Here is a 27,746-nt window from a genome sequence, read left to right as displayed (position 1 = left end):
AATAACCTTTGTACTATACCTGTACTATACCTGTACCACACCAATATCAACCATACCCCAAACATAATATCAATTGACCCAACCTACGACGCCACATCGCATCTCAAGCCGATAGTTTCCCACGACTCGAAAATCTTACATCGAACATGACGAAACCATAGCACACGAAAATTACTGATAGCGCTTAAATAAATCAAACACTCAGACCATGAATTCCAAGCAAAACACTTAGCCCCATTGACACAAAAACCCATTTCGTACAAAAGACAACATGTACAGTACCAAACAACTATGTTTTTCACAGCTAGTAATAATCAACTAAACACATTTCTAAAACAGACCTGCATCTTTAGCACCTCGTAAACAGACCTACATTCAAACCGGAAAACTGATCTACATACAAGCCACAGAACCAAACTCACGTCCAAATCTCAAAACATATCCATGTTTCTAGCACGCAATAAAAACAACACAAACTTAAACCCAAAACCAAGAACGAAAACTTTGACCGTAATAAATCATGCCTTCCGAACAGTAAAGCCATACGACAGCAAATTTCAACAAACAAAACATTAAGACAGACAGCACCGACTAAGCCATCAAGGTCAGCTCAAAATACCGATGTGAAACGAACGAGAGAGTAGAGAGAATATGACGCAAGAGAATAGACAATCCGACTTAGCCCCTCCTCTCTCTATAAACAAATACACACACAGGCGAGACAGCCATAGAAGTAACTTTAGACGTAGGAAGCCACGCCCGCTAGAATTAAGTTAGCTATCTGATAGGAAAATTAGCTTTAAGGTTTACATGTGTTAGTTAGTATAAGTAGATTAAGTTGACGAAATAAAGAAACAGTTTTTGTGACAGTTTTGTAACAGTTGGTGAACAGTTTTTAGACAATATTCAAAGAGTTTTATTAAACACTTATCACCAAACCATGTATAACATATGGCATGCATAATATATGGCGACCGTGAGTGATGTGAAAGTAGTACGCGTGAAAGATTGAATAAAAGGTAATCACCATCGAACATTACTACTTGTTGACTGAAGTGTACTCTTTCCACGAACATACATGCACGCAGCACAATATGAAAAACCCACCAGACAATCAGTGATGTGAAGACTAGTAATGCACAGATCAGTGGTTTAGGAATAGGACATCTATTCCCCGTTGTCGTTTTTCGCAAAAAAAAACAAAATACCAAGCGATGAACACTCAAGACAAAAAAAAGGTGCAAAGTGCGAAAAATTTGTATAGATAATGGGTTTATTTTCGGCAGACGAAATCGTCGCCACCAACACCTCTAACACTGAGCAACATCAAAGTGCCCAAAGTATTGCACTATGTGTTTTAGCAGTGGTAGCAGTAAGCTACGTGATATCAAAAACAATCCCAAAAGTGCATAAGCACTATACCGAAAAGGTAGCGACGAGTGCCGCCAGAAGCGTCGCAATAGTTTAAAAAGACAGTAATAAAGAAAAGTAGGGAACAGTGGTCCATAAGGACAAAAATAAGAAAAAAAACTTTTACAATGAAGTAGGGAACAGTGGTCCACAAGGACAAAAATAAAAGAAGAAAAAAATTTTAAACGCGAACAAGAGCAATAACAAGAAGAGAATCTTCAACGACCAGAATATGGACATCATTCCACAGGAGACTTGGGACTTAGTGGACAAGTTCCTGGAGTACGTGAAGACGACAAAAGGTAACGAAAAAAAATGATCAAGAAAACTATATCTATATACATAAAAAGAAGAGAAAAATGTAGTATAGTCAATATAGTAATTATATTAAATTATAGTAAATACGTTATTATTAGTAAATACATTATAGTAAATACGAAGAATTTCTAAGCTACAAGTGATACTCCGTACCCAAAATTTTATATAAACTAGAGAAAATGTGAAAAAAAAATTTTACAATAAAATTTTAATAATACTATCATATGTACTACTCAAAAACACACATTAAAATGATATAATAAAACTACATTCTTTTTAATTATCAAATTATATTCAAATTATTCTCAAATTATAACAAACTACATAGTAAGTTTTATGGACAGATTAAAAGAAATCGAGAACCATATAAAACGCCAATATAAAAACATATATAAAAGTAAACATAGGCCGAGGACACTCCACAGTATAAAACTGAAAAAACTCAGTTGGAGGAAATATACTTAGAATACAAGAAATTACTAAAAACCTTTGAACACAGAATAAAAGGGAAGGAATGGAATGAAGAAGTTGAGACATTCTCAGCCCCTCAAGTAATTTATAACAAAAGCTTAGACTTATTAAATAAAAGTCGTACAACCGACAAAGAATACGACAGTGATTCCAACATAACTAACAAAATAAAATTTAAAATCTTAGTTAAATTGATCTTATGGTACATTAAGTACAAAAACAAAACAAAAATGGCATTTAACACCGAAACAGCGTCACACTTAGCACAGCTAATCCCAATGTACGATGGTAACCCAGAAGGAGTTAGATCGTTCGTGGATGCTGTCAAAGTAGCTAAAACAATAATACCAGCCGCAAACAAATTGGCTGCAATACAAATAATTATGACCAGAATGACGGGTAAAGCGAGAAATCTTTTTACCAATAATCCAATTGAATACGACGAACTAATCCCTAAAATCCAAACGAATTGTACAGAAAAACGCAACTCGGACCTTGTGATCAGCGACATTAAAAACCTAAAACTAAAACCCTCAGAGGATATCAAAAACTACACAAAACAAATAGATAAACTAGCACAAAAACTCGCTGAAACATATGTACATGAAAACATCCCCGACGAAACAGCCAAGAAAATGTCAAGAAAAACAGCGATCCAAGCACTTATCAATACCGCATCAAACACAATCCAGTATCAAAACCAGTATCAAAACTCTAACCTTAACACAAACAGGTACAACAGAAATGCCCAGATGTACTACACCAACGAAACACACCTCTCACAAACAACAGCAAACGATACGCAAAGACCACCAATTAACAACCAACAACTAGCAATATTACCAGCTAGCCCCGATACTAACCATTTTTTAGCCCCCCAGTAACAGGTGTTCACAGAAGTCGACCACGTGAACAACTGTTACCGAAAGGCTTACCTATACTGACATTTAATCTAAACGCATCAAATTTTATTCAAGTTAAAGTGCACATGACTGGAGATAAAATTTGTAGTTTCATCATTGATACAGGTGCAGATATTTCATTGTTCAAAGCACAAAATATCCACCCAGACCAACATGTAAATACTAGTAATAAAATTAAATTAACCGGAATAACCGAAAATAGCATAGAAACTTTAGGAATAACTAATACTACATTATGTTTCAACAATACACTTAAACTAAACCACGATTTTCATCTAGTAAACCCTAATTTGCCGATTCAAGCTGACGGAATTTCAGGCCGTGACTTTTTAGCCAATTATAAATGTATCATCGATTATGAATGTTGAATACTTACATTCAATATACAAAATATACAAATATCAATACCCATAGATGATAATTTAAATAAAGGCTTCATGCTTCTTAGCCGTAGGGAAGTCATTAGAAGAATACCACATTTAAGAATTTCTGAGGATATGGTAGTACACTCCAAAAAAATTTGCCAAGGTGTTTTCTGTGGAAATTCAATAATATCCGCAACAAAACCATTTGTAAAATTTGTAAATACGAACAATTATCCAATATATATATATATATATATATATATATATATATATATATATATATATATATATATATATATATATATATATATATATATATATATATATATATATATATATATATATATATATATATATATATATATATATATATATATATATATATATATATATATATATATATATATATACCATACACACAATTTAATCCTACATTAAGCCCTTTACGTGATTATTCTATATTAAGTACACGTAACAGCAATAATAATAATAATATTAACAAAAATAAAATTGATAATAGATGCAATTCTATTCTCAAGAACATTAATCTGGAACAAGTTCCGCCATATGCTAGAGACAAGTTTATAGAATTAATTAATAGATATCAAGATATCTTTTGCCTACCCGAAGAAGAGGTAACCCAAAATAATTTCTATTCTTAGAACATCACACTTAATGATAATATTCCTGTCTACATACCTAACTGTAAAACAATTCACTCGCAATACGACGAAATCGATAAGCAAGTGAATAAAATGCTTCAAGATAAAATAATAGAGCCCTCGATATCTTCTTATAACTCACCAATTCTGCTTGTACCAAAAAAATCGAACAATAATGACAAAAAATGGCGTCTAGTTGTCGATTTTAGACAACTGAACAAGAAAATTTTAGCAGACAAATTTCCATTACCAAGAATTGACGATATCCTAGACCAACTTGGTAGAGCCAAATATTTTACAACTCTAGATCTTATGTCAGGATTTCACCAAATACCCCTCAGGAACCGAGGAAGAATCCAGAAAATTCACAGCATTTTCAACAAGAAGTGGACATTATCAGTTCACTAGATTGCCATTTGGACTGAATATAAGCCCAAACAGCTTTCAACGTATGATGACAATTGCCATGGCAGGCTTAACACCGGAATTAGCTTTCATATACATTGATGATATTGTAGTTATTGGATGCTCAATAAACCATCACCTTTCAAATTTACAACAAGTGTTTGAACGCTTGAGATACTATAATTTAAAACTCAACGCTCAAAAATGCAAATTTTTCAACACCGAAGTTACGTATCTTGGACATAAGATAACAGACCAAGGTATGTTACCCGACGACTCAAAATTTAGCACTATCCTGAATTACCCAATACCAACTAATCCTGATGAAGTTAGACGATTCGTAGCCTTTTGCAACTACTACAGAAAATTTGTACCAAATTTTTCCATAATAGCATACCCCTTGAACCAACTTCTAAAGAAAAACTCAACATTTGTATGGACAGAAAATTGCCAAAGAGCATTTATCACCTTAAAAAATTGTTTGATATCACCTACAATACTACAATACCCAGACTTTTCAAAAGAATTCATACTCACGACAGATGCTTCAGACATAGGATGCGGAGCAGTTTTAGCTCAACAGACAGAACATGGAAATTTACCAGTGGCTTATGCCAGCAAAACTTTTGAACCAGGAGAAAAAAATAAACCTGTCATTTTGAAAGAGTTAACAGCCATTCATTGGGCTATCAACTACTTTAAACCTTACTTATATGGCAGAAAATTTACAGTACGGACAGACCACAGACCATTAGTTTATTTGTTCGGAATGAAAAACCCAACTTCTAAATTAACAAGAATGCGTCTTGATTTTGAAGAATATGACTTTACAATAGAATTTATCCCAGGCAAAGGAAACGTAGGACCCGATGCTTTATCGCGAATAGTGACAACATCGGATGAACTAAAAAACATATTAAAAGTAACAACGAGGTCTATGACTCGTAAACCATGAAATAGTCTAACACAACAAGAAGGCGTACCGAAAGAGATTGATCACCTCTCAACGTACATGACCAACAACCCATCAGAAACTAACAAATTATTAGAACTAGAAACAAAAATCGATGAGAAAGAAATGACATTTATTATAAAGAAAAATGAGAAATATATCGCGCAAATTAAACAAGTATTAAACGGAAGTCAAACGTTAGAGTTTGCACTACAAAAATTAGAAGAAACATTGAAAAACCTTAAACAGCAAAAAATCGCTATCTATTAACGACAAATTATTCGAAATGATATCAATTAAAAACTTTCAAATAATATCAAATGCACAAGTACAGTTGATAGAAATAATCTTATACAAACCACCAACATTAATAACGAAAAGTACAGAAATCAAGAAAATTCTACACGATTACCATAATACATCGACCGGAGGACACATAGGTCAATACAGTCTATACTTACAACTAAGAGAAATATACAAATGGGACAAAATGAAACAAACAATAGCAGAATTTGTCCAAAACTGTGAACTATGTAAAAGAAACAAAGTAATAAAACACACGATAGAAAAACAAATTATCACAACAACTCCATCTCATCCATTTGAAGTAATATCAATAGATACTGTAGGCCCATTACCAAAAAGCAATAACAATAACCGATATGTAGTTAGTATACAATGCGATTTAACAAAATATGTTGTATTTATACCAGTCGCAACAAAAGAAGCAAACGTAGTAGCCAAGGCACTAGTAAACGATTTTATATTACAATATGGTACATTTTCAGTGCTACGTTCAGACCAAGGTACCGAATACAATAACGAGATATTTGAGCAAATATGCAAAACATTACAAATTAAACAAAGATTCAGTACAGCCTACCACCCACAGACAATTGGCGCATTAGAAAGAAATCACAGATGTTTAAACGAGTATCTTAGATATTTTATTAATGAACACCAGACTGACTGGGACGAATGGTTAAAATTTTACACTTTCAATTATAATACAACCCCACATTCAGACCATGGATTCACTCCCCATGAACTAGTTTTCGGAAACAAAGCTAAACTACCACAAGAAATCTTCGAGAAAGGAACCCAACCGGTATACAACTTCGAACACTACAATACACCCAAAATCCGACGGGTATGATTCCATTACTTTTGGGTAAGATTCTATTGTCTTTTCGGTAACAGACCACGCAATTGCGCATTGCGGTATTAAACTCATATTCCCGCAAAGGTAGTAAACGGTGGAATGACGAATTTCTGTTGCTGTTCATGTATGCGCATTAGAGTGACAGGAAAAAATGACCCCTATCGGCCCACATCTGAGTCGATTCCTAGTCCCACCAGGAGTACTTGCACCAAACTTGAAGCAAATCGGACAAGTCTAACTACCGGACCAACGTGCCTGAAGTTTGTATGGGATTTTTCAACAATTTACAACGAGAAAACCCACCAGCTCGCATTTTCGCGGCTAGGTGGCACTGTATGCATTGTATTATCACTGTAAGTGAAAATAAGAAAGATAATTTAATTGTCTACAACTTTGTCGAAGACTGCTAGTAAATCCGGCTTTGTTGAAAGAAGTTATTAAACTTTTAACAAAGTGATGTCTGAGTCAGTTTTGCATGGGGCCTAACAGTGCATAGTTGTGTATCAGTACTCGATTCACACGAACTAAACATTTTTGTGAAATAATCGTTAGGTTTAGCTCAACGGTATGTTCAGAAGAATAAAAGTAAATAATACGAGTCATGCTTTGATTAGAAAATTTTAGTTCCACATGTTACCGCATAGAGGGCGCCAACATTGACTTTTCAAGGAAGAGAGATAGAAATTTGGTGTCTTCTACAAAGTTATAGAAAAGGCATTTTTCAGTATTTCTTCCGAACATCTTGATACTCTATCTCTCCTCTATGAAAAGTTAGTGGTGGCGCCCTCTATGCGGTCACAGGTGGAACTAAAATTTTCTAACCAAAACATAACTCGTATTATTTACTACAATTCTTGTAAGCATACTATTTAGCTAAATCAAACCCTTATTTCACAAAAATGTATAGTTCGCGGGACTCGAGTACTGATACACAACCATGCACTGCTAGGCCCCATGCAAAACTGACTCAGACATCACTTCGTTAAAAGTTTAATAACTTCTTTTAACAAAGCCGGATTTACTAGCAGTCTTCGACAAAGTTGTGGACAATTAAATTATCTTTCTTATTTTTACTTACAGTGATAATACGATGCATATAGTGCCCCCTAGCGACGAAAATATGAACTAGTGAGTTTTCTCCATGTAAATTGTTGAAAAATCCCATACAAACATCAGGCACGTTGGTCCGGTAGTTATACTTGTCCGATTTGCTTCAAATTTGGTGCAAGTACTCCTGGCGGGACTAGGAATCGACTCAGGGGTGGGCCGATTGAGTTTTCAAAAATTCATCATTTTTCTGGGCAGTCTAATGCGCATCACACAATCAAACACTTTTTCAGTATGTGTCAACCTCGGCTCTGTTCGGATGTAGGTTAATTCGGTCGATTTCTATGATAGTATTAGTACCGAGTCAAACCAACCGGAATCCTGGCGGAACTCTGACCAAATTCAGGCTGGAATCTGCCCCAATATTGGCAGAAACCAGCCAGAATTACGGATTTTTTACTGGGTAGGTTGGATAGTGGAATAAAAAGTTTAGGCGGTTTCCGGATCCCGCCTAGCTGCCAGATCCGAACCTCCCGCATCCAGACCAGTGCCCAGATCCGAACCAGTTCCCGGATCCTGACCAGTACCCAGATCTAGCCCATCCCCTTTTCCCCTTACCAAGTACGGACCTGAACCAGACCCAGACCTGGTGCTTAGATCCAGACAAGTGTCTGGATCCGAACCCTGTTGATGTTTTGTGCAGTCGCTACCTTGCTGTTAACGTCCGTGATAGAAAAGAAATTTCAATTTAACACCAGCCGAAATACCCCACCACTATTCCGAGTCGTTTTTTTTTCTGTCTGCTTTGAAGCTAGCCGTATGTGAGCCGAAGCCGATCTTCAAATACGGAATGTGTCGTGTAGAGAAAATCGAACCTCGTCTTTGTCCTCATAGTGTTCACTTCACTTGATGCGCAATACAATGACAAGCGAAGTGCTACACACTTCCAGACAATCCGACGCGATAATATTTATTGAATAAGAATTGATGAAACATGAGTGCGACGCAGAAAAGATTTGATTGTGTTGGTATTGCCGTTTGAGGAATTTTTTGTTGTGACCGTTTTAGCATGAAACGTCTTGCTATTAGAGCAATTTTTTCTTATTACCGTAAAGGCCGAGTTTTGGGTGTAACGAATTGAAATTTAGGTTACAAAAATCAAACGAAATAGTACAAAATAGATTGCACACACAAAAGATAAAGAGAACAGAAACAGCAGAAAATGATACAAACCCCATAGAATTGAAGATTAACGATACAGTTTATTTAAAAATAGAAAACAGAAAAAAATTAGACCCTTTCTATGAAGGACCCTATGTTGTAAAACAGATTTTAAACCCAAATTGCCAAATAATGAACGCCAAAACAAAAAAACTAGTAATAGTACACAAAATAGACTAATTAAAACGTAATCGTGTATAAAATCACATCATATTGTTACAATTTACACATTAAGGAACCAAAGTTATTATAACACATACACCCTTAGTAAAAATAACAAACAATCCCAACACAACCACATCAAGCTATGACCTCATTTCACTACGCCATACCTTGATCTTAAGGAGGATGGTGTACTATACCTGTACTATACCTGTACTATACCTGTACCACACCAATATCAACCATACCCCAAACATAATATCAATTGACCCAACCTACGACGCCACATCGCATCTCAAGCCGATAGTTTCCCACGACTCGAAAATCTTACATCGAACATGACGAAACCATAGCACATGAAAATTACTGACAGCGCTTAAATAAATCAAACACTCAGACCATGAATTCCAAGCATAACACTTAGCCCCATTGACACAAAAACCCACTTCGTACAATAGACAACATGTACAGTACCAAACAACTATGTTTTTCACAGCTAGTAATAACAACCAAACACATTTCTAAAACAGACCTGCATCTTTAGCACCTCGTAAACAGACCTACATTCAAACCGGAAAACTGATCTACATACAAGCCACATAACCAAACTCACGTCCAAATCTCAAAACATATCCATGTTTCTAGCACGCAATAAAAACAACACAAACTTAAACCCAAAACCAAGAACGAAAACTTTGACCGTAATAAATCATGCCTTCCGAACAGTAAAGCCATACGACAGCAAATTTCAACAAACAAAACATTAAGACAGACAGCACCGGCTAAGCCATCAAGGTCAGCTCAAAATACCGATGTGAAACGAACGAGAGAGTAGAGAGAATATGACGCAAGAGAATAGACAATCCGACTTAGCCCCTCCTCTCTCTATAAACAAATACACACACAGGCGAGACAGCCATAGAAGTAACTTTAGACGTAGGAAATAATCATGGTGAGCTTTCTAAGCCACGCCCGCTAGAATTAAGTTAGCTATCTGATAGGAAAATTAGCTTTAAGGTTTACATGTATTAATTAGTATAAGTAGATTAAGTTGACGAAATAAAGAAACAGTTTTTGTGACAGTTTTGTAACAGTTGGTGAACAGTTTTTAGACAATATTCAAAGAGTTTTATTAAACACTTATCACCAAACCATGTATAAAATATGGCGTGCATAATATATCTTTTTGAAAACTGATCAAAAAAATTGTGGCGAACATTTCGGTGCCATTTAATGTTGAATCACAAAATAGAATAAATTCACATCGTAAATATTCAATGCGCATACTTTTCTGATCGATTTACTTCTTTCTATAACACTAAGCAAATTATTAAAAAAAAATTAAGTAAAGTTTCACTTGTTCAAAAAATATTTTGTGTTTAGAACAGAATCTTCGAGTCGGTTTGCTTCAGCAATCGGCACAAAAAGATCGTGCTAATATAACACACAAGTAATATTTATCAGAATGTCCATGTCTGGTTTCTGTCAAAAGCTACATAGGGGTGCCGACAACCGACCAGTGCCGACAACCGACCAGTGCCGACAACCAAACACTTTCTCTTATCACAAAATTGTGTCGAATGAAATTGATTCTGTTTATTGTGGATCGACCCTAACGTGACATTTTAGATGTTGGCTTTTGAATCATGGCGGTGTAGCAGATACATGGGTGTACCAGTGTAGTGACTTAATTTATTACCTGTGTAAACAAACGAGACACTTAACATAAGCATTCTTGTTGTTTTAAAAAGCCGCACCGCACTAATAAATGCTTGTTTTGGACTCTGATGGACTTCCGGTATTCCGTCGTCTGTTGGTCGCAATGATGAATTTGAAACTTTCAATGCACTTAATAATCCAATACCAATGACGGCGATACTTGCAAGAATCGAAAATACCAGCGTTCGCGTGTTCTTATCAATGTGCATCTTTCCTTGGAACAAAAAGAATACCAACAAATTTCCAAAAAACATGCTGTAAAAAGACTTTCATAAGCATACAAAACCGCTATATGTAATTTGAAATATTACCTCATTTGTAGCAAAGCCCAGAAAATTCCAGAATTCCTAGGAATGGTCGAATCATCACTGCACTTTGAAAGGTAAATTCCTTGTCCGGTCCAGATAAGTGCAGCTCCGGATCCAAGTATGGCACTGGCCGCGTACAGTAACCAAGTCTGCGGCCAAAGAAACGTCAAAATAAAGAAACTGCAAGAAAGATATATTGGAGAATGAACAGAAGTATTAGTTGTAAGAGATGAGCGAGAAGAAATAAAACAAATTATGATATGAATAAATTGAATTACACATACTATTAATTTGTAATTTATTTCAGTGCACTCTGAATAAACTTTGCACATTATATACGTTGGTATGGGTGCTGAATAATATTAAACAGAGAGGAACAAAAAGTTGTAAGTGGGGGTTTGCCCACTACTCGGGTTGTTATATAAATTTACCCGGCGGACCCTTCTTTTCAGGGCGGCCTAGGTGCCTCTACAGCATTTCGGATTTTCGTAACCACAAAAAAGTAAACAAACAAATAAACTAAATTCACCGACTTTTATTACCTCTACTTCACTGCTGCTGCTGTTGGTGAGTCACTGCTGCGGACGGAAAGCGATTTCTTCCGACTGGCCGAGACAGCCACGGCCGTGTTCTCCCTATTTGTCGTTGGCAGCTCCGGCAGCGGTTCTTGGCGTTTAGTTAAGGAGGTGAGCTTGGCTCCTTTGTTGGAACCTCTCTAGCGACGTTGGCGACGAATTGCCGGATCGTCTACTCGCCGTAATCGATCCTGGAAGTCAACGCAGTGCACTTCCAGGGGGAACCTTTGTCCACCCTGCTTCGTTCTCCTTGTCAATTAGCTATAGAGGAGAGGTTGGCTCCTTTGACTTATCCTCTATAGTGAGAACAGTCGATCTCCGGTTTCCTTTTCATTTAGCCGGGGAAGCGAGTACACTTCTCAACACTTAGCTAACCCCTGTTGCCGAACCGACACCGTTATAGTCAATGGTGCCCGAGCCACAGGCCGGAACTTTTCGACGGTCTTAGTTTGCCGTCGCACGTGCGCACTGAAACCTTTTCGTGTGGCGGAAACTGTTCCCGGAAAAAATTGTAACGAACGTTTGTTGATTACCGTGGTTCGGTTTTACGATGGGCGCCTTCCGCACTCCACAAAACAAACACCAAAAACCGCACCGCCGCATAGCTGTCATCAGTATGGCACAGCTTAGTTAGCCCACTTTTGCAGCGAAATGAGAGAGTAACCTAACTAAACCCTATGCTATTTCTTTACAAATATACAACAAAAATTACTACACCTATCTGGACTAATGACAACGTTCATGGGCTATTTTTGAAACAAAATTTACATTAAAAACATGAACATGCATAATGAACAGCGGTGAGTTATGGTGCAATAACAATATACTTATATTTCTTATATATAACAATATATTTCCACCCAGTGCTAAATTGTTATCATGACGGGTTACAATCTCGCCCACCCCGGGTGGAAAAAATTGGCAACAACAGTCCTAACAATACACCCGACCCGATACAATAGTAATAAACGAAATGAAATAAATAAATGCACAAAAAAAACTAACTACACCTAATTATTTCTTCCGCAATTTATGTATGATTCTTGTCAAAAAAAAACTAACCGACCGATGGTCCTCATCGGTGAAATGTTTGCCTGTGTTTGGTCTGATAATACTGACAGGATACGCAAAGCGAGAGGCCATCCGCCATTGTCATTATTCAATTATGAGTTCAACCCTAAATCCAATCCGAAAACAAAATTGGAAAAAAACTCGATATCCCCAAAATTCTGCAAGTGACATTGACAATTTTTAATGTTTCAACTTGCAGGGGAACGGTTGTCGGCATTATATTGTTCTGTTTTTCATCGACTGTCCAGAAATGTCATTCGTGTCCTAACGATACCAGTACTACATATTTGTGTTGGGGTTTCAATCCAAATATATTCATACAATTATCCCATTCATTCATCCTCAATTAGTGGTTTACTCGATCATTCACATTCCGATAAGCACTTCGAATTAACCACCAAACAATTTTATGTAACCACTCACACGAACATACATTCAGTCTATAATCCCACACTCATGCATTCACACATACAACACCGCTTATCACGTCATCGTTTCTCCCACTCACAGACATTCCGGACCAAATGTTTGTATATTCGCCCCTTTTTGCCTCAAAACGCTTCGTACATTGAAAAAAAAAAAACGTTTGAGAGGGACCAAAGAATGCATTTCGCATAATTTAAAAATATCAAAATGATTCCCTTCGGAATCAAAGGAACCATCCCAGGTTTTACCACTGTAGCGTGCAAAATGGGTGTTTACGATTTACGTCTACCAAAACGCTCCTCAGGGCGTTTTAAACGAGTAGCTTTAGCGCCACCCCCGAAGAGGACCACTCGTCAGGTTAGAATTGCCCAGCATGAAACCTAACCTCAGGGCAGGTTATAGAAATTGATCCCAAAATGGCGCTAAGGCGCGGTAGGTAAACACAAAATGTGAAAAGATGCACTCCGTTTCGTGTATAGATGCAGCCACTACTATGTTTAGCAAAGACGCAAGAGAAATGATCGTTATACCAACTCGAAAGCTGTATTTGTATGCGTACTTTAGGAAAGTTACAATAATGGCAAAATATAACTAGAATGCTTGGTCTATACATGACATGTGATTATATTGCCTAAAATTTGATTTTTCTTCACTGGTCCGGGTTTTTTACCACACACAAGTTTTTACAAGCTAATCTTATGCTATAAAGATTTAGTTCCAGATATTAGTTCGGTCACAGTTTTCTGTTTTCTTTCTTCAGATCTTCTTAAATAAGTTAAATAATAAATAATAATAAGTAATAATAATAAATAATAACCAAGAAGGGTTGGTTCACTATGTAATATTCGAAGTTGATTGATTGTGATTAAACCAGACGTAAGAAATATATTTGATTTATTATTACTGTAAATGTACTAAGAAAAAAAATATTGCAGTATAGTTCTACGTCTATAGCTCGTGCAACCCCATAGGGCTACCCCTTGTAGTTTTTATCACGTTTATTCTTCTGTTTTTTAGATTTGTACATGCGTCCTGAATATCACAAAAATTTATTATTTCTAGTTTCTGTACATATTTTCTTCTGTTTATATGATTACCTTAAATTTAGTGGTACACATTTAATTTTTTTTAACTTAATAAAAATAAGGCAGTGATGTTAGTGAGTGAACTTGATTGTTGAATTTAACATTTGAAAATTGCTTTGAAATTTCCATATGCGGAACACTTGTCGAATGAAGAAGTGGATTGCGAACTATTGCTTCGGAATCAGTTAGAGGAGCGACAAAAAGACACGTCGTCGAAGCTGCGGTTATTACGTCGACTATTCCAGGAAGACCAGAAGGAGGGAAGGGAGTATCGCCCCCCATACAGATTCGGGCAGGAAATTGACGTCATCAGGAGTCGGTTACACCAAATAGATGTGTCTTTGCAGGATGGATCGAGTCCCAAGTTGGTGTCTCGTTTTTGACACTATTATTTACGGGTACATCGAGGTGAAGCTATAAACAAGTGTAGAGAAAGATCGCGCCAAGAGCTTCTGAAGTACATTCATGAATTGCTTCAGAAAGCTATCAATAAGCTTGAAACAGTCCCCGAATACGACGGGAATGAGAGCGAAGCCGTAGGAGGTGAGGACAAACAGGAACTTGAGGCTGACCTAGAGAATCCTAAAGGTTTTAACCAGGAGTTAACACTGGATAGGAGCTTCGGAACGATCCAGAAAACCAACCAGACACCGGCTAAAACTAAAAATCGGCAAAATAGTAAGTCGACTGCGGTGCAATCGTCGATCGAAGAACTCTTGAAACGCATCAACCAACTCGAATCGTAGTTAATCCAGTGCAAGATGGAAGCAGCCAATAATATACATCCTAGAATGAACGCAACCGGATCAGAACACGGTAACAACGAGCCGGAGAGGAGAAGATCAGTTCCGCTACAGGCAGGGCATTTCGCCAGGACGGAACAACAATAATAGGATGAGACGCTAAATCGTAGGATCAGCGGACTGCCGACTCAACGAACCGAAGAAAGCAGCGAAGTTGAATCGGACGAAGATTTTCGAAGACATAGGGCGACAGACTGGCAAGGGAGACGCCATAGGCAGAGCTACAGAGAGATCAGCGATGATTGGTACGGTTCGGGAGAATACAGTGACCGAGCAGGCCATGGAAGGATGGCGCGTCAGGGCGAAATCTTGCGAGAGAGTCGCGAACCTTGACACTACCGGAGAATAGAGCACTGGAAATTATTTTTTTCAGGTGATACTAAGTCCGTTTCGGTGGAGAACTTCCTGTATAAGCTAAAAAAGATCGCCGGACGTGAGGGAGTGTCAGACAGGAGTCTACTGCGTGACATTCATCTCATTTCGGAAGGACAAGCTTCGGACTGCTTCTTTACGAACGTCGACGAATTTGAGAACTGGAACGATTTCGAGGAGAGGATACGATATCGGTTTGGCAACCCGAATCAGGACCAGGGAATTCGGCAGAAAATCCAGGAACGCAAGCAGCACAGAGGAGAGCCGTTCATTGCGTTCGTGACAGAAATAGAGAGGTTGAACAATCTGTTATCAAGACCCCTCTCGCGCAGACGAAAGTTCGAAGTAGTATGGGACAATATGCGACAGCACTGCCGTTCGAAAATTTCGATCGTTCCGGTGCGAGATCTTGGCCATCTGATTCGATGCGGTATCGATGCAGCCGACTTGAATCTTCAACAGCCGGATGCTCGAACCCAGCGGATGGTAAATCACGTGGATTGTGAGCAGTCAGAGTACGACAGTGACACCCCGCAAGCAATCGACGCAATCAATCCAAGGGCGGAAGCGTAAAATTGGAGACCGTCATCAGAGAAAAGGGACGCGACGAATCTTCAAAATGCAGAGCACACCCAGCTAAATATCTGTTGGAACTGCAGGTAATCCGGTCACAATTGGCAGGACTGCAGAGAGACTAGAAGGGTGTTCTGTTATGGTTGCGGAGAATTGGAGAGGACGATTCGCACTTGCACAGATTGTGCTGCAACTGCTCGAATACAACCCAGTCAGAACCATTAAAGGGGTGTACGCCGGGGAACACGGTCATCCCTACAAACGGCAAAGTTCGCATTAAACCCGGTTACGACCCAATTAATCGTGTCCACACGATTCAAATCGAAACCCGAAAGTGTCCATATTTGCGAGTGAACGATTTTGACAGCGAAATAACAGCGTTGTTGGATTCCGGTGCAAGCATATCTGTAATTAATTCGTTGGAGATCTCTGAGGAATACGGATTGAAGCTTCAGCCAACAAAGCTGCGAGTGTGCACGGCCGACAACACCCAGTACAATTGTCTGGGTTATTTAAACATCCCGTACAGTTATAAAGGTGTTACGAGAGTAGTTTCGACCGTCGTTGTTCCAGAAATTTCAAAACCAATATTAGGTTGTAATTTCTGGAAAAGTTTTGGCATTACTCCTATGGCCGACCTGGGACACGGACCAGAACCAGTAGGGGATTTCGGTAATGTTAACAAGCTCATCGCTTTCACGTTAGAGCCGTTAGGCATGTTGCCACCTCTACCGCTAACAGGCGAGGATGTAACGCTGGACGTTCCCACATTCGACGTACCGGATAGCGCACAAGTCCCCACTGAGGATTCGATCGAGGTGGAGCACGAATTAACACCTAACGAACGTCGAGAATTGGTGGAAGTTGTAAAGGACTTTGCATTCACATCCAGCGAAAAACTCGGTCGAACCAATATGATCGAGAACGAAATCGTTTTGAAGGAGGGGGCGAAACCTCGGAACCAGCCTACGTATCGCTTCCTAGCAGACAGAAGGAAATAGATGGTGAGATTGAGCGATTTCGGAAAATGGATGTGATAGAGGAGTGCTACAGTGAATGGACAAACCCGCTGGTGCCCGCGAGGAAGTCGAACGGGAAAATACGAGTTTGTCTCGATTCCAGAAGGCTGAATGCGATGACGGAGAAGGACCAATACCCAATCCGGAACATGCTAGAAATTTTCGGCCGACTAGAACACGCGAAGTACTTTTCCATCATCGATTTGAAAGATGCGTACTTTCAAATTCCGCTGAAGGAAGAGTGCAAGAATTTGACCGCTTTCAGGACCTCGAAGGGCGTTTTCCGGTTCAAGGTTTGTCCATTTGGAGTAACCAATACGCCGTTCACTATGTGCCGACTGATGGACAAGGTGATTGACTTCGATCTCATGCCAGCGGTATTTGTTTACTTGAACGATATCGTTATTACGACCAAGACGTTGAGCGAACATTTCCGTCTCTTACGAATTGTAGCCGAGAGACTGCGAAACGCAAATTTGACTGTTTCTTTAGAAAAGTCGAAATTTTGCAGAAAGCAAATTAAATATTTTGGATATTTGCTAACGGAAAGAGGTGTAGCAATCGATAGTTCCAGAATCGCACGACTGCTGGGTTTAGCAGGATTTTATCAGCGGTCTATTAAAAATTATAGTCGGATTACCGTGCCGATAACCGACCTGCTGAAGAAGTCCAAAAATAAACTCATTACATTATGTAGAGGGGTTGCACTTCAAATTGGTCACGGACGTACGAAGCCTCTTATGGCTGTTTACCATCGGAGTTGAATCCGGAAATTCAAAACTCCTCCGATGGGCGCTAAAAATACAGTCATACGACATACAGCTGGAGTATAGGAAAGGAGCTTGCAACATTACCGCCGATTGCCTTTCAAGGTCCATCAATCTTCTCGATCTAACGTCCCAGGATGACGAGTACCAAGAACTGGTAGAACAGATTAAAGCAAACCCAGCGAAGTTCGCCGAATACCGAATAACGGACAACGCAATCTACCGTTACGTTAAAAGCGAAAGCCGTATCGACGATCCACGATTCCGCTGGAAAATGTTCCCGAGAAAAGAAGAGAGGGTACCAATCATTCAGACCTCAAAAGCCAGTAACATCAACGCAACCTCCCCGATGGAAATGCAGAAAGAGTTCGTTGAGTATCCTTGGCAGTTCGTTACGCTGGATTATGTAGGGCCGCTCCCGGCATCGGGAAAGGGTAGACACACGTGTCTGCTGGTTGCCACCGATGTTTTTAGCAAATTCGCCTTATACAGCCATTTCGAGAGGCAAAAACGAATTCTCTTGCCGATTTTGTCAAGACTATGATCTTCTTACTCTTCGGCGTACCACAAGTGATTCGGACAGACAATGGTACTCAGTTCACGTCGAAAATCTTCCGCGAACTATTGGCAGACTTCAACGTGAACCACTGGCTTACACCGGCTTACCACCCTCAGGTAAACAACACTGAGCGAGCGAATAGGGTAATAACAACAGCGATTCGAGCAACGATTAAGCAGCACAAAGATTGGGCAGACTATCTGCAAACGATTGCATGTGCAATCCGGAATGCGGTTCACGAATCGACGAAATATACGCCGTATTTTGTAGTCTTTGGTCGGGAAAGGGTGTCTGATGGTTTTGAATACCAAAAAATACGGGATCAGCCAACGGCAGGTCCAATGCAGAATGACGAAGCGCAGAAAAGGAGAAAAAATTTGTTCGATGAAATAAAAGACCGATTGACGAAGGCTTATGATCGTCATAAAAAGCAATACAACCTTCGGTCAAACTCAGATTGTCCCACCTATGCTCTCAGGGAGACTGTTTTGAAGCGAAACTTTGCGCTTTCAGACAAAGGGAAAGGTTTTTGTGCAAAATTAGCCCCGAAGTATGAACTCGCCGTAGTCAGGAAAATATTAGGAAAACACTGCTACGAGCTTGAAGATTCTACTGGGAAGCGACTTGGCGTCTTCTACGGGAACCACCTGAAGAAGATGCATTTGCCCAAGAAATAAAATTTTCTCACCTATGAAACTCTTCGGAGTGACAAAATGAATCCGTTTCAAAAGAAAATAACTCAAGGTTAATACTGAAACTGTGTTGTAGAGGAATCTGTGCGTTGATTTCAAGAAAGTAGTAGGATTCGTGAATAGTAAGAACGAGCCTAGGCGATGACAAGCCAACAGTAGTTATCAAACGAAGAGCGAGAATGAGCACGACTCTGAATCCCTCAGTCGATTCTTGGAGTCATTCTCTAGGAAACTTTCAAAGACTGCATGTTCGATCGCCGTAAGCCTGGACCTCACAAGAGAAAATATTAAAAGAAATTTCAAACTATTTCAACCTCAATTGGAGCAACCGAGAGATTCAAAATCAGAATGCCAAAAGGCGAACCAATCAGGGAGAAAGTTTTTGAGCAACAGAGAGGACGACCCTATGTACATACTGTACATATTAGTAATTAGTACGCGCCTAACGCCCTACGTTATATTTATTGTTAGTTAGAAATTGTTTGTTAAGGTTGAGGTTAAAAACTCACTGTCCATTATTTTCTTATTTTTGTAGCAAGTAATTGTATTCCTTTTCCTCCGTTCGTCACAATGTTTTTCTTCATTATTTGTTTCTTGAATTACAGTTGCTGCCGTTAAAATATGCATCATCATTCCGTTGTAATGTAGAAAATTTAGCCTTCAATTTGTTTTACTCTTTCCATCGCTAGAATTATTTTCTTCCGCTCCTTTGTACCTGCAAATAAACAAAAATAGCCGTTTCTGGCGAAACAAGAGCTCCAATAAGCCAAACAATTAAACGATACTTGATTCAAAATACTTCCCTAAGGTAAAGATATAGATTCCGATTGATTTTCGCAGCAATTTCACAATATAAATCGGCATTGAACTCACGAAACGTAAACACAGCCGCCAACACTTTTTTATTTTGACATTTGTTTTTTCGTTTTTGTTCCGTTTCGTTGGCAATGCAGTATGAGTGATTGAGGTACGGTAGTGCCAACATTTTTTTAAAAAAAATGGAACCTTTCTTGAAAAAAAAACTGGAAAAAACTGGATCTCCGAAAAAAAACCTACTTTACCCTTATATCAGGGCCTTGCCTCTAACGTTTATTTTTGGTTCATTATGGATTCGCCAATAAGTAACTCACGGTCCCTCGAAATGTCAAACCAAACCATGACATTTTGCTCACATCAAAGAAGGGCACTCATTTTCCCTGTGAAGAAACGTTGCTAAGGAAAAGTAAAATTAATGTCGTTTTTGCTTGAGGCAGATTAATGATTAATGTCGTTTTTGCTTGAGGCAGAAACTAACTCAGTTTCGGACCTAACTGCTGTCAAATCGTTTGAAGCCAGTTTCGAACCTAGGTTATGTGCCACTGAACTGAAAACCGAGTTGGGTTCCAACCTGAAATATATTTCGGGTTCGCTCACACCACCGCTGTTTTGCGAGAACCCAACTCAGTTCCATTAAAAACGTTTGTTTGAAGCAACTAACCTAGGTTAGTGTCTAGGTTCTCAATCGAAAACGACATAAGTGTCATCTAAGTAAAAAACAACCGACTTGTAAACAAAACAACGAAAGGCCGTGATCGGAAATAAATAACCTGACGATTATTTTTCCATGTTTGTCTAATATTGAGTTAAGATTACTGGATGATCTCTCGGATTGTGTTGAAAATGGTTACTGTAGGATGTTGGTTATTTGGCTTTATGAAAAACTGGCTGCAGTGCACTATCCTTTCTTCTTCTAGGTCTTAAATGTGGTCAGTGATTTCCTGCCCGATGGACATTAACCTATTACCAAGAGCGGAATGTAAATGTGTGTACCTAGCAAGCTTAAGTTCAGTCTGATTTCTATCTCTAACCTGAAAGCATCCTCAGAAAATAAATCGTTAGCAGTATAAGCGTTCTAGTTTTCATTACACCGCCAGCCAACCAGGTGTGAACATCGCCAAAATAATCCTTTTAAGGATCATAAGAATTAAATTATATTTTCCTACGGCGATTGCTCATTACCATCCAGGACGAAGCATCCACTGGACAATTGGAGACCTAGCCAATTTTCAAGCCATTGAGCTTTCTGCCAACCGGAACGTTCCGCAAGTTAGAACAAATGTATCAATGTTAATAAGCTAATTATTGTCTAAACCGGCAATCTAACGCTTGCGACGCTCAAACGAATTAAACCTTTCCTACGAGCTAACTGCGGCAAATCTGCTTAATTAATCGCTCTGTTTCCAAAGCCACCAAAGGACCTCTTCAAACTGCCAACGAACACCTCGACTTGCTTGTGCTTCTACAAGAGAAATGAAATGTGTCTGGTGAGCATTTTTGATTGGCACAGCTATTAAGTGGTACCGATAAGCAATCGAACTACAGTGCTGGCCAGTCGGCCATATTTCCCAGTGTAGTTCCAGTGTAAGTTTGTGACCGTCAAAACATACCATATGAGCTAGCACAAATTCTGAATTTCATTTCAAACATTCGATTGAAATGTCTAAGAAAACCTATGAAACTATGCCATGCGAAATAGGCATCGACGGCATACCTATCGTATTCATTAAGCTATTACTTCCAAACATTCTTCTTATCATCGTTCACCTTTTCAATACGATAATTAATAGCTGTACGTTACCGATGATCTGCAAAAAAGTATCGTAACGGCGGAACAAATCGCACATTACAAACATTATTTTTAAAACCATCAAGACTTTTCGCCGCTTCGCACTATTCCTTTCGGCACCCATGCGAAGGAAGCTGTTTCTAGCAGAAATTGTACCATTTCTTATATACAACGACACGGTATTTGCTCAAGGATTATCGATGTTTAAAAGTTTGAGTCGTCTTCTTTTGCAACTTTTGATGAAGGGACTCTACAGCAACCGTCCGAAATACTATTTTTTACGTAACCGCATGCAGCACTGTCAATTTTGTATCAGCTGTTTCATACATAGTAGGTTCTACAAATCGTACCCAGGGCATATCCTGGAACCTCTTTCAAAATGTTTCTCGGAACGTAAAAGCTCGTTGCATATTCTAATGAACGCCACTAGCAGCAGGAAAAGCGTGCTGATTTCCGAAGTCCTAAGCTGGAACACGCTTTCTTTGGTAACTTAAAAAAAGTCGAGTTTCATTACTTTCAAGAAGTTACTTAATGAGATCTAAAACAAAGCTGCAATTCGTAAAAAATGTGCAGTTTTTGCTCCTTGACCTGAAAAAAGGTTATCGTTAACTTTAATACAAATTACAATTACAATATCTAATCGTTCTTGCTGCTGTTGGTGTCAATCTTGGTGATTAAACTTTGTTTATATTTATGTTTCTGTATCTAGGCCTGCGTTGATGTACTCACAACAGAAACATCAAACTAGTGCGGTCAAATCTGAAGGGACCATAGTAACTCACTATAAATTGGCTACATGAACCACAAATTTTCTAGACTTTTTTCGTACGATGCACGTCTTTATTATTTGTCTTTGTTTATATTGTTTAAGTCAACGATGCAATGAACGTAATTTTAAGTAAACACATATAGCAACTAGCTGAGAATTCAACAAAATGTTCATCAAAATTTTTGACAGAATGTACTGCCACCTTTATGTTTGAGTAAAATTCATTTGAAATCGAATCAAAATGTACATTCCCGAACCATTTTACTCACAAGTGGTGTAAAAAGAGTTCAGGTTACGGTGGATTAAAATCTTATTCTGGGGCACTCGGCGTCATCCCATGGCTAGCTTAAAAATTCTATGAATCAAGTTACAATTTGTGAGAAAAAAATTAATAAATGAATATTTAAAAAAACAGGATAAAACTGGCTCAAATTTCAAAAACCTGGAAGATTTTTCCGATTGTCTGTTTGACTGGATGTTGTAAAAAAAACTGGAAGAATCCAGTTTAAACTGGAAGGTTGGCATCGCTGGGAGTGAGTAAGGATTTGCTCCCAGTATGTGTGTGAACTGAAAATCAAAGTTACCTATTTTTTGGGTTAAATTTGCTCACTGCGAAGTTCATATATGGATAACCCAAAATTATGTAGAAATTTGAAGATGGCGATTACCCAAAATTTAAGTTCGTCACTGTAAACTTCGTATTGGGTAGGTATTGAATAATGGCGTCTACCCAAGCTCAAGTTCATCGCTTCGTACTTATTTTTTGGGTAGCCCACTTCGATCTAAATAGTAGGTAATGTTTTTGACAGCCATTGTTGTTGCGGTTAGCGAAAATTTTATGAAGTGGCTGTGGAAGAGTAAAATGGTAAATATAATTAATTTTGTAATAATGTGAACTAAAATTAATTTGTTTCAGCCGAAAATCTCAGGACAATAGCTAATTAAAGCAATTAGAGCTAGATTTAGAAACAGGAATCGGTGAGTACTGAAATTGTGTTAACTTTTGTTCGTGGGATCATGTTTGTGAAAGTAGTTCCGGGACCTACGGATATTTTTCTTCGAGGTTGTTTTGTTTCCGTTGCGACTTAGACTTTTTTGGGGTGATTAACTTTTCGTTTTCCGTACTCGATTCCGGAGACAAAATCGGTTTTATTGAGTGTGTTATGGAGAATTGGTGGATAAAGTGTTAATTTCTTTTGGAAATGGTTCTAAATGGCCTATTTTATAACAAGCAATGAAAAATTCGTAAATTCGGAGGGGGGAGTTAAAGCTTTAAAGTAGTTGATGTCGCTTACCCCTACGTTGTGATTTTCTTCTGTCACCAGAATTTTCCGGTAGGATGAAGGCCACTATGGGTACACGTACCCTACTTGCAGCATGCAAAGTTACCTGCACAGGTAACGCAGACCACCGACGGGTAGCAGCGGTAGAATGACGATAGCCACCAAAAGCAACTCGCAATTAAGGCGAGCGGAAAAACGAGAACGAAAAGTCTCGACGACGACGGCTAGCAGCTGATGCACCGAACGACAGGTCACCTTTGCACACAATTTCACCAGGGAAGTATTCTTACAGGTAAGTGTTCAGGGTAAATCTTTCAGGTAAGTTCACCGTAATTTATTTTATCACATACAACTTATACTTTGCATGCACAAACTAACTACACATTTATTTTTTCAGGATCGGAATAGGAGCGATCTCGTCTGGTTGCAGGTGTATTCTCGACTGACTTATCAGTGTCATTCTCACAGTGTGAGCTCATGTTGGCTCACTACTTCGCATCATTGCCCGGTTGCCAGAAGGGCTAGAAAAACCGGTATAACTGGTGCCCGGTAGCACCGATCCTCGTGTGAGAATGGAACTTCTCACGCAGTGGAGCCAAATGCTTTGCATGAACCAACAGTAGTTTAAACTGGAAAAATAAGTTGTTCCCACTTACCTTACTAACAGTGACATTGGGCATGAGAAAGAGACGTTAAGGGTGAAGGTAATGTGATGCGGCTTTGCCGCATAGTCGAGTCCAAGGATCCGAAGCGGCGGAAAGCCGCGAAGAATCCGCCGGATGAGGTGGTTTTGATCTTGCTATCGAAGGGAACAATCAAATCTGCAATCCACTCATTTGCCCGGTATACTCAAACATAGGGGCTATCCTTAATTTAAGACCGGCTGAGCGGCAGCGAAGTCGGACAGAACGACAAAAAGCGATGTGACGTAGCCACATTAGGCATTAATAATGTTTTACTTAGTAACAATAGCAGCCCTTACACGTTCAATATATTTGTCAATACACAGTATTGGCGATATTGTTACAATATTTCAATCACATTTGAAATCCACATCGTCAATACAACTTTTTTCCATTACACGTACAATACTTTTGTCAATACTCTCTAGTATCACAGAGAACAGACGTCCATCTTCAGCATTCACTAGCGGCACTAGTGTTTATCCTATATTAATTCAAATGTTTACACACGTTTTTTAAATATTTTTGTTCGATCATGGATGTCTGTTCTCTGTGCGAGTATTGTCAAAAATATTGAACGTGTAATGACGGATAATAGGATAATATTTATTAACAAAAATATAGAATTGTCAGTACCGATTCAAGTGCTGTCCGACTTCGCTGCCGCTCAGTCGGACTTAAACTAGGAATAACCCCTATGTTTGAGTATACCGGGCAAACGAGTGGATTACAGGTTTGATTGCACCCTTCGATAGCAAGATCAAGACCACCGTGTCCTGCGGATTCTCAGCGGCTTTGCGCCGCTTCGAATCCTTGGACTCGACTAGGCGGCCAAGCCGCATCACACTACCATCGCCCTTAGCGTCACTTTCTCATGCGCAATGCCGCTGTTATAAAGAAAAGGGGGAAAACTTATTTTTCCAGTTTAAAACTACTTTAAAGCTTTCCCCGTGTTTTTGTTATTACTTGTTGTAAAATAGGAAATTTAGGACCATTTCCAAAAAGAAATTAACCATTTTTTCGAAAAAGTCGCGATTCGGAACAATTACCCTTTCCCGGGCACTTCCGGAATCGTCTATGGTGGTCAATGTAGTCAACAAAAGTTTGATTGGCCGTCGGTGACCTAGAACTGCAACTTTAAGTTGTTTGAGAGATATTTTAGCGAATTTGTTACCTTTTTTTGCTTTCATCGGAGTATCGGTTTGAATCGCAATTTGCTATGTGATCGCGCGCCACAACCTGTAACTCCGGAACCGGAAGTCTAATCGGGATGAAATTAAATAGCCATTTACGGGGACGCAACACCTTTCATTTGAGACTAGGTTTGGTTGAATCGGTCTACCCATTTCCGAGAAACCGATGTGACTGTTATTCTGAATTTGGATACTTCTGTCGGGGCTTCCAGAACCGATGTTGGTGGCCAATGTGGCCAAATAGACTTTGAATGGATGACCTAATACTACAAATCGAAGCAGTTGTGGTCATATTTTGGAAAAATTTTCACCTTTATACATTCAATGCAAAATTTATTAAAATCGACATTTTCTACGTGATCGTACTCATCACCCTGCAATTCCGGAACCGGAAGTCGAATCTATTAAAAATTCAATAGCAGCCTATGAGAACGTTGCACCTTTCATTTGGGACTAAATTTCGGTTCAGCCATCTCTAAAAAAAGTGAGTGAGATTGTGTTCGCGTACACACATAGACGCACATACGCATACACATACATACACACATATATACACACACAGACATTTGCCGAACTCGACGAACTGAATCGAATGGTATATGTTACTCGGCCCTCCGGTCCTCCGTTAAAAAGTCGGTTTTCAGAGCAATTGCAATACCTTTCTATTGAGAAAGGCAAAAAATAAATCGCATGGGAATCGGAATATATTGGCTCGAATCGTTTTGTCGAGAGGGCCCGGGGAGTGGAAGGGTATGAGGGAAGGTATCAAGGGTAGGAGAAACATCCAACCCCATATTATATCTTGCATTTGTGACTAAGGTAGTGAAAATTGGTTCAGTCATCACCGATGAACTAATTCTGGTATATACCCGGAACCGTCGATAGTGGACAATATATTTAAAAAACCTGTTTTAATCCACCTAGAGGTGCAATTGTGCCTTTCTCATTTCTCCAAACTATGATTTAATACTTGGTTCGTACAATATAACGTTATGGAAATGTATTTAATTCTTATTAGACTTAGTAAGTATATATAAGAGCACCTTTTTGCATTCATCGCGGTATCGGTTTGAATCGGAGTTTTCTATGTGATCGCACTCCACAACTCGTAGCTCCGGAGCCGGATGTCGGATGGAGATGGAATTTAATATCAGTTTTCGGGGACGCAACACCTTTCATTTGAGACTAAGTTGATCAAATCCAACAGTTGTGTTTACATTTTGGAAAAAATTTCACCTTCTTTCATTCATCGCAAAATTCGTTAGAATCGGGATTTGCTGCGTGATCGTACGTATCAACCTGTAATTCAGGAACCAGAGCTCGGATCCACACAAAATTCAACAGCAGCTGATGGACCTTTCATTTAAAATTAAGTTTGTCAAAATCGGTTCAGAAAATTCCGAGAAACCGATGTGGACAAATCAACAAGTTTTGTTTTGTAACCATACTCTTCAATTCGTAATCCGGAACAAGAAATCGGTTGAAAATGAAATTCAATAGCAACCTATGGGAATATTATACCTTTCATTTGAATCTTAGTTTGTAAAAATCGGTTCAGCCATCTCCGAGAAACCGATGTGTACATTTTGTTAACAAATCCGCTCATACACACACATACATACATACATACATACATACATACATACATAGGGGCAGCAGGGACAGGAGGACAGAAGTTCAGGGGCTTAACGAACCCCCCCCCCCCCGCACGGAGCTACTGCGAGTTGGGGAGTCTTGCTAGGATATGGTGGGGCAAGGCAATGTTGGGCTCTGCCAAACCTCTAGAAAAAGCCATGTATCATTCGTTTTCGAGCTCTCCATCGAGACAGAGGTTGTTTTTTCTAGTCCGTAGTGCTGTGTTTGAGGCGATAAAGAATAGTGTTAATCCGCATTCAAGGTTATTTTGCCAGTTCGGTTCGGTCCTCAGTCTTTTGTTCGCGTGTGAGGATTAAACAATAGCCAGCTGTATAAGCTGGATCGGTTCGTCGTTGGACACCAGTTTAAAGCTAAGGGGTTTTTGTCTTTTGTAACACATTTATTGCTTTCTTCCGTCTGCGCGGGCGCTGACCCCGTGCGTTGACGTTTTCTATGGTTCCCTCTCCGGATGGTCAAATGGAAGTTGAATCGGGTTCAACTTCTAAGGCTC

At 39.0% G+C, this 27,746-nt stretch overlaps 1 protein-coding gene across 4 annotated transcripts in view; it reads right to left on the bottom strand.

Moving 5' to 3' along the window:
* Positions 1-27,746, bottom strand: part of LOC131687251 (UNC93-like protein MFSD11) — a 157,065-nt gene that overhangs the window by 26,301 nt on the left and 103,018 nt on the right. For all 4 annotated transcript variants that reach the window (XM_058971346.1, XM_058971398.1, XM_058971454.1 and 1 more), the window contains 2 exons: positions 11,129-11,305; positions 10,798-11,072 (listed from right to left, as the gene is read on the bottom strand). In XM_058971346.1, the coding sequence (XP_058827329.1) occupies positions 10,798-11,072; positions 11,129-11,305 (452 nt within the window). The remainder of the gene's footprint in view (positions 1-10,797; positions 11,073-11,128; positions 11,306-27,746) is intronic.

This window comes from Topomyia yanbarensis, chromosome 1, assembly GCF_030247195.1.
Source record: "Topomyia yanbarensis strain Yona2022 chromosome 1, ASM3024719v1, whole genome shotgun sequence".
Classification (NCBI taxonomy): domain Eukaryota; kingdom Metazoa; phylum Arthropoda; class Insecta; order Diptera; family Culicidae; genus Topomyia; species Topomyia yanbarensis.
The sequence above is the reverse complement of the archived record's forward strand: the minus strand, read 5'-3'. Positions and strand labels throughout refer to the sequence as shown.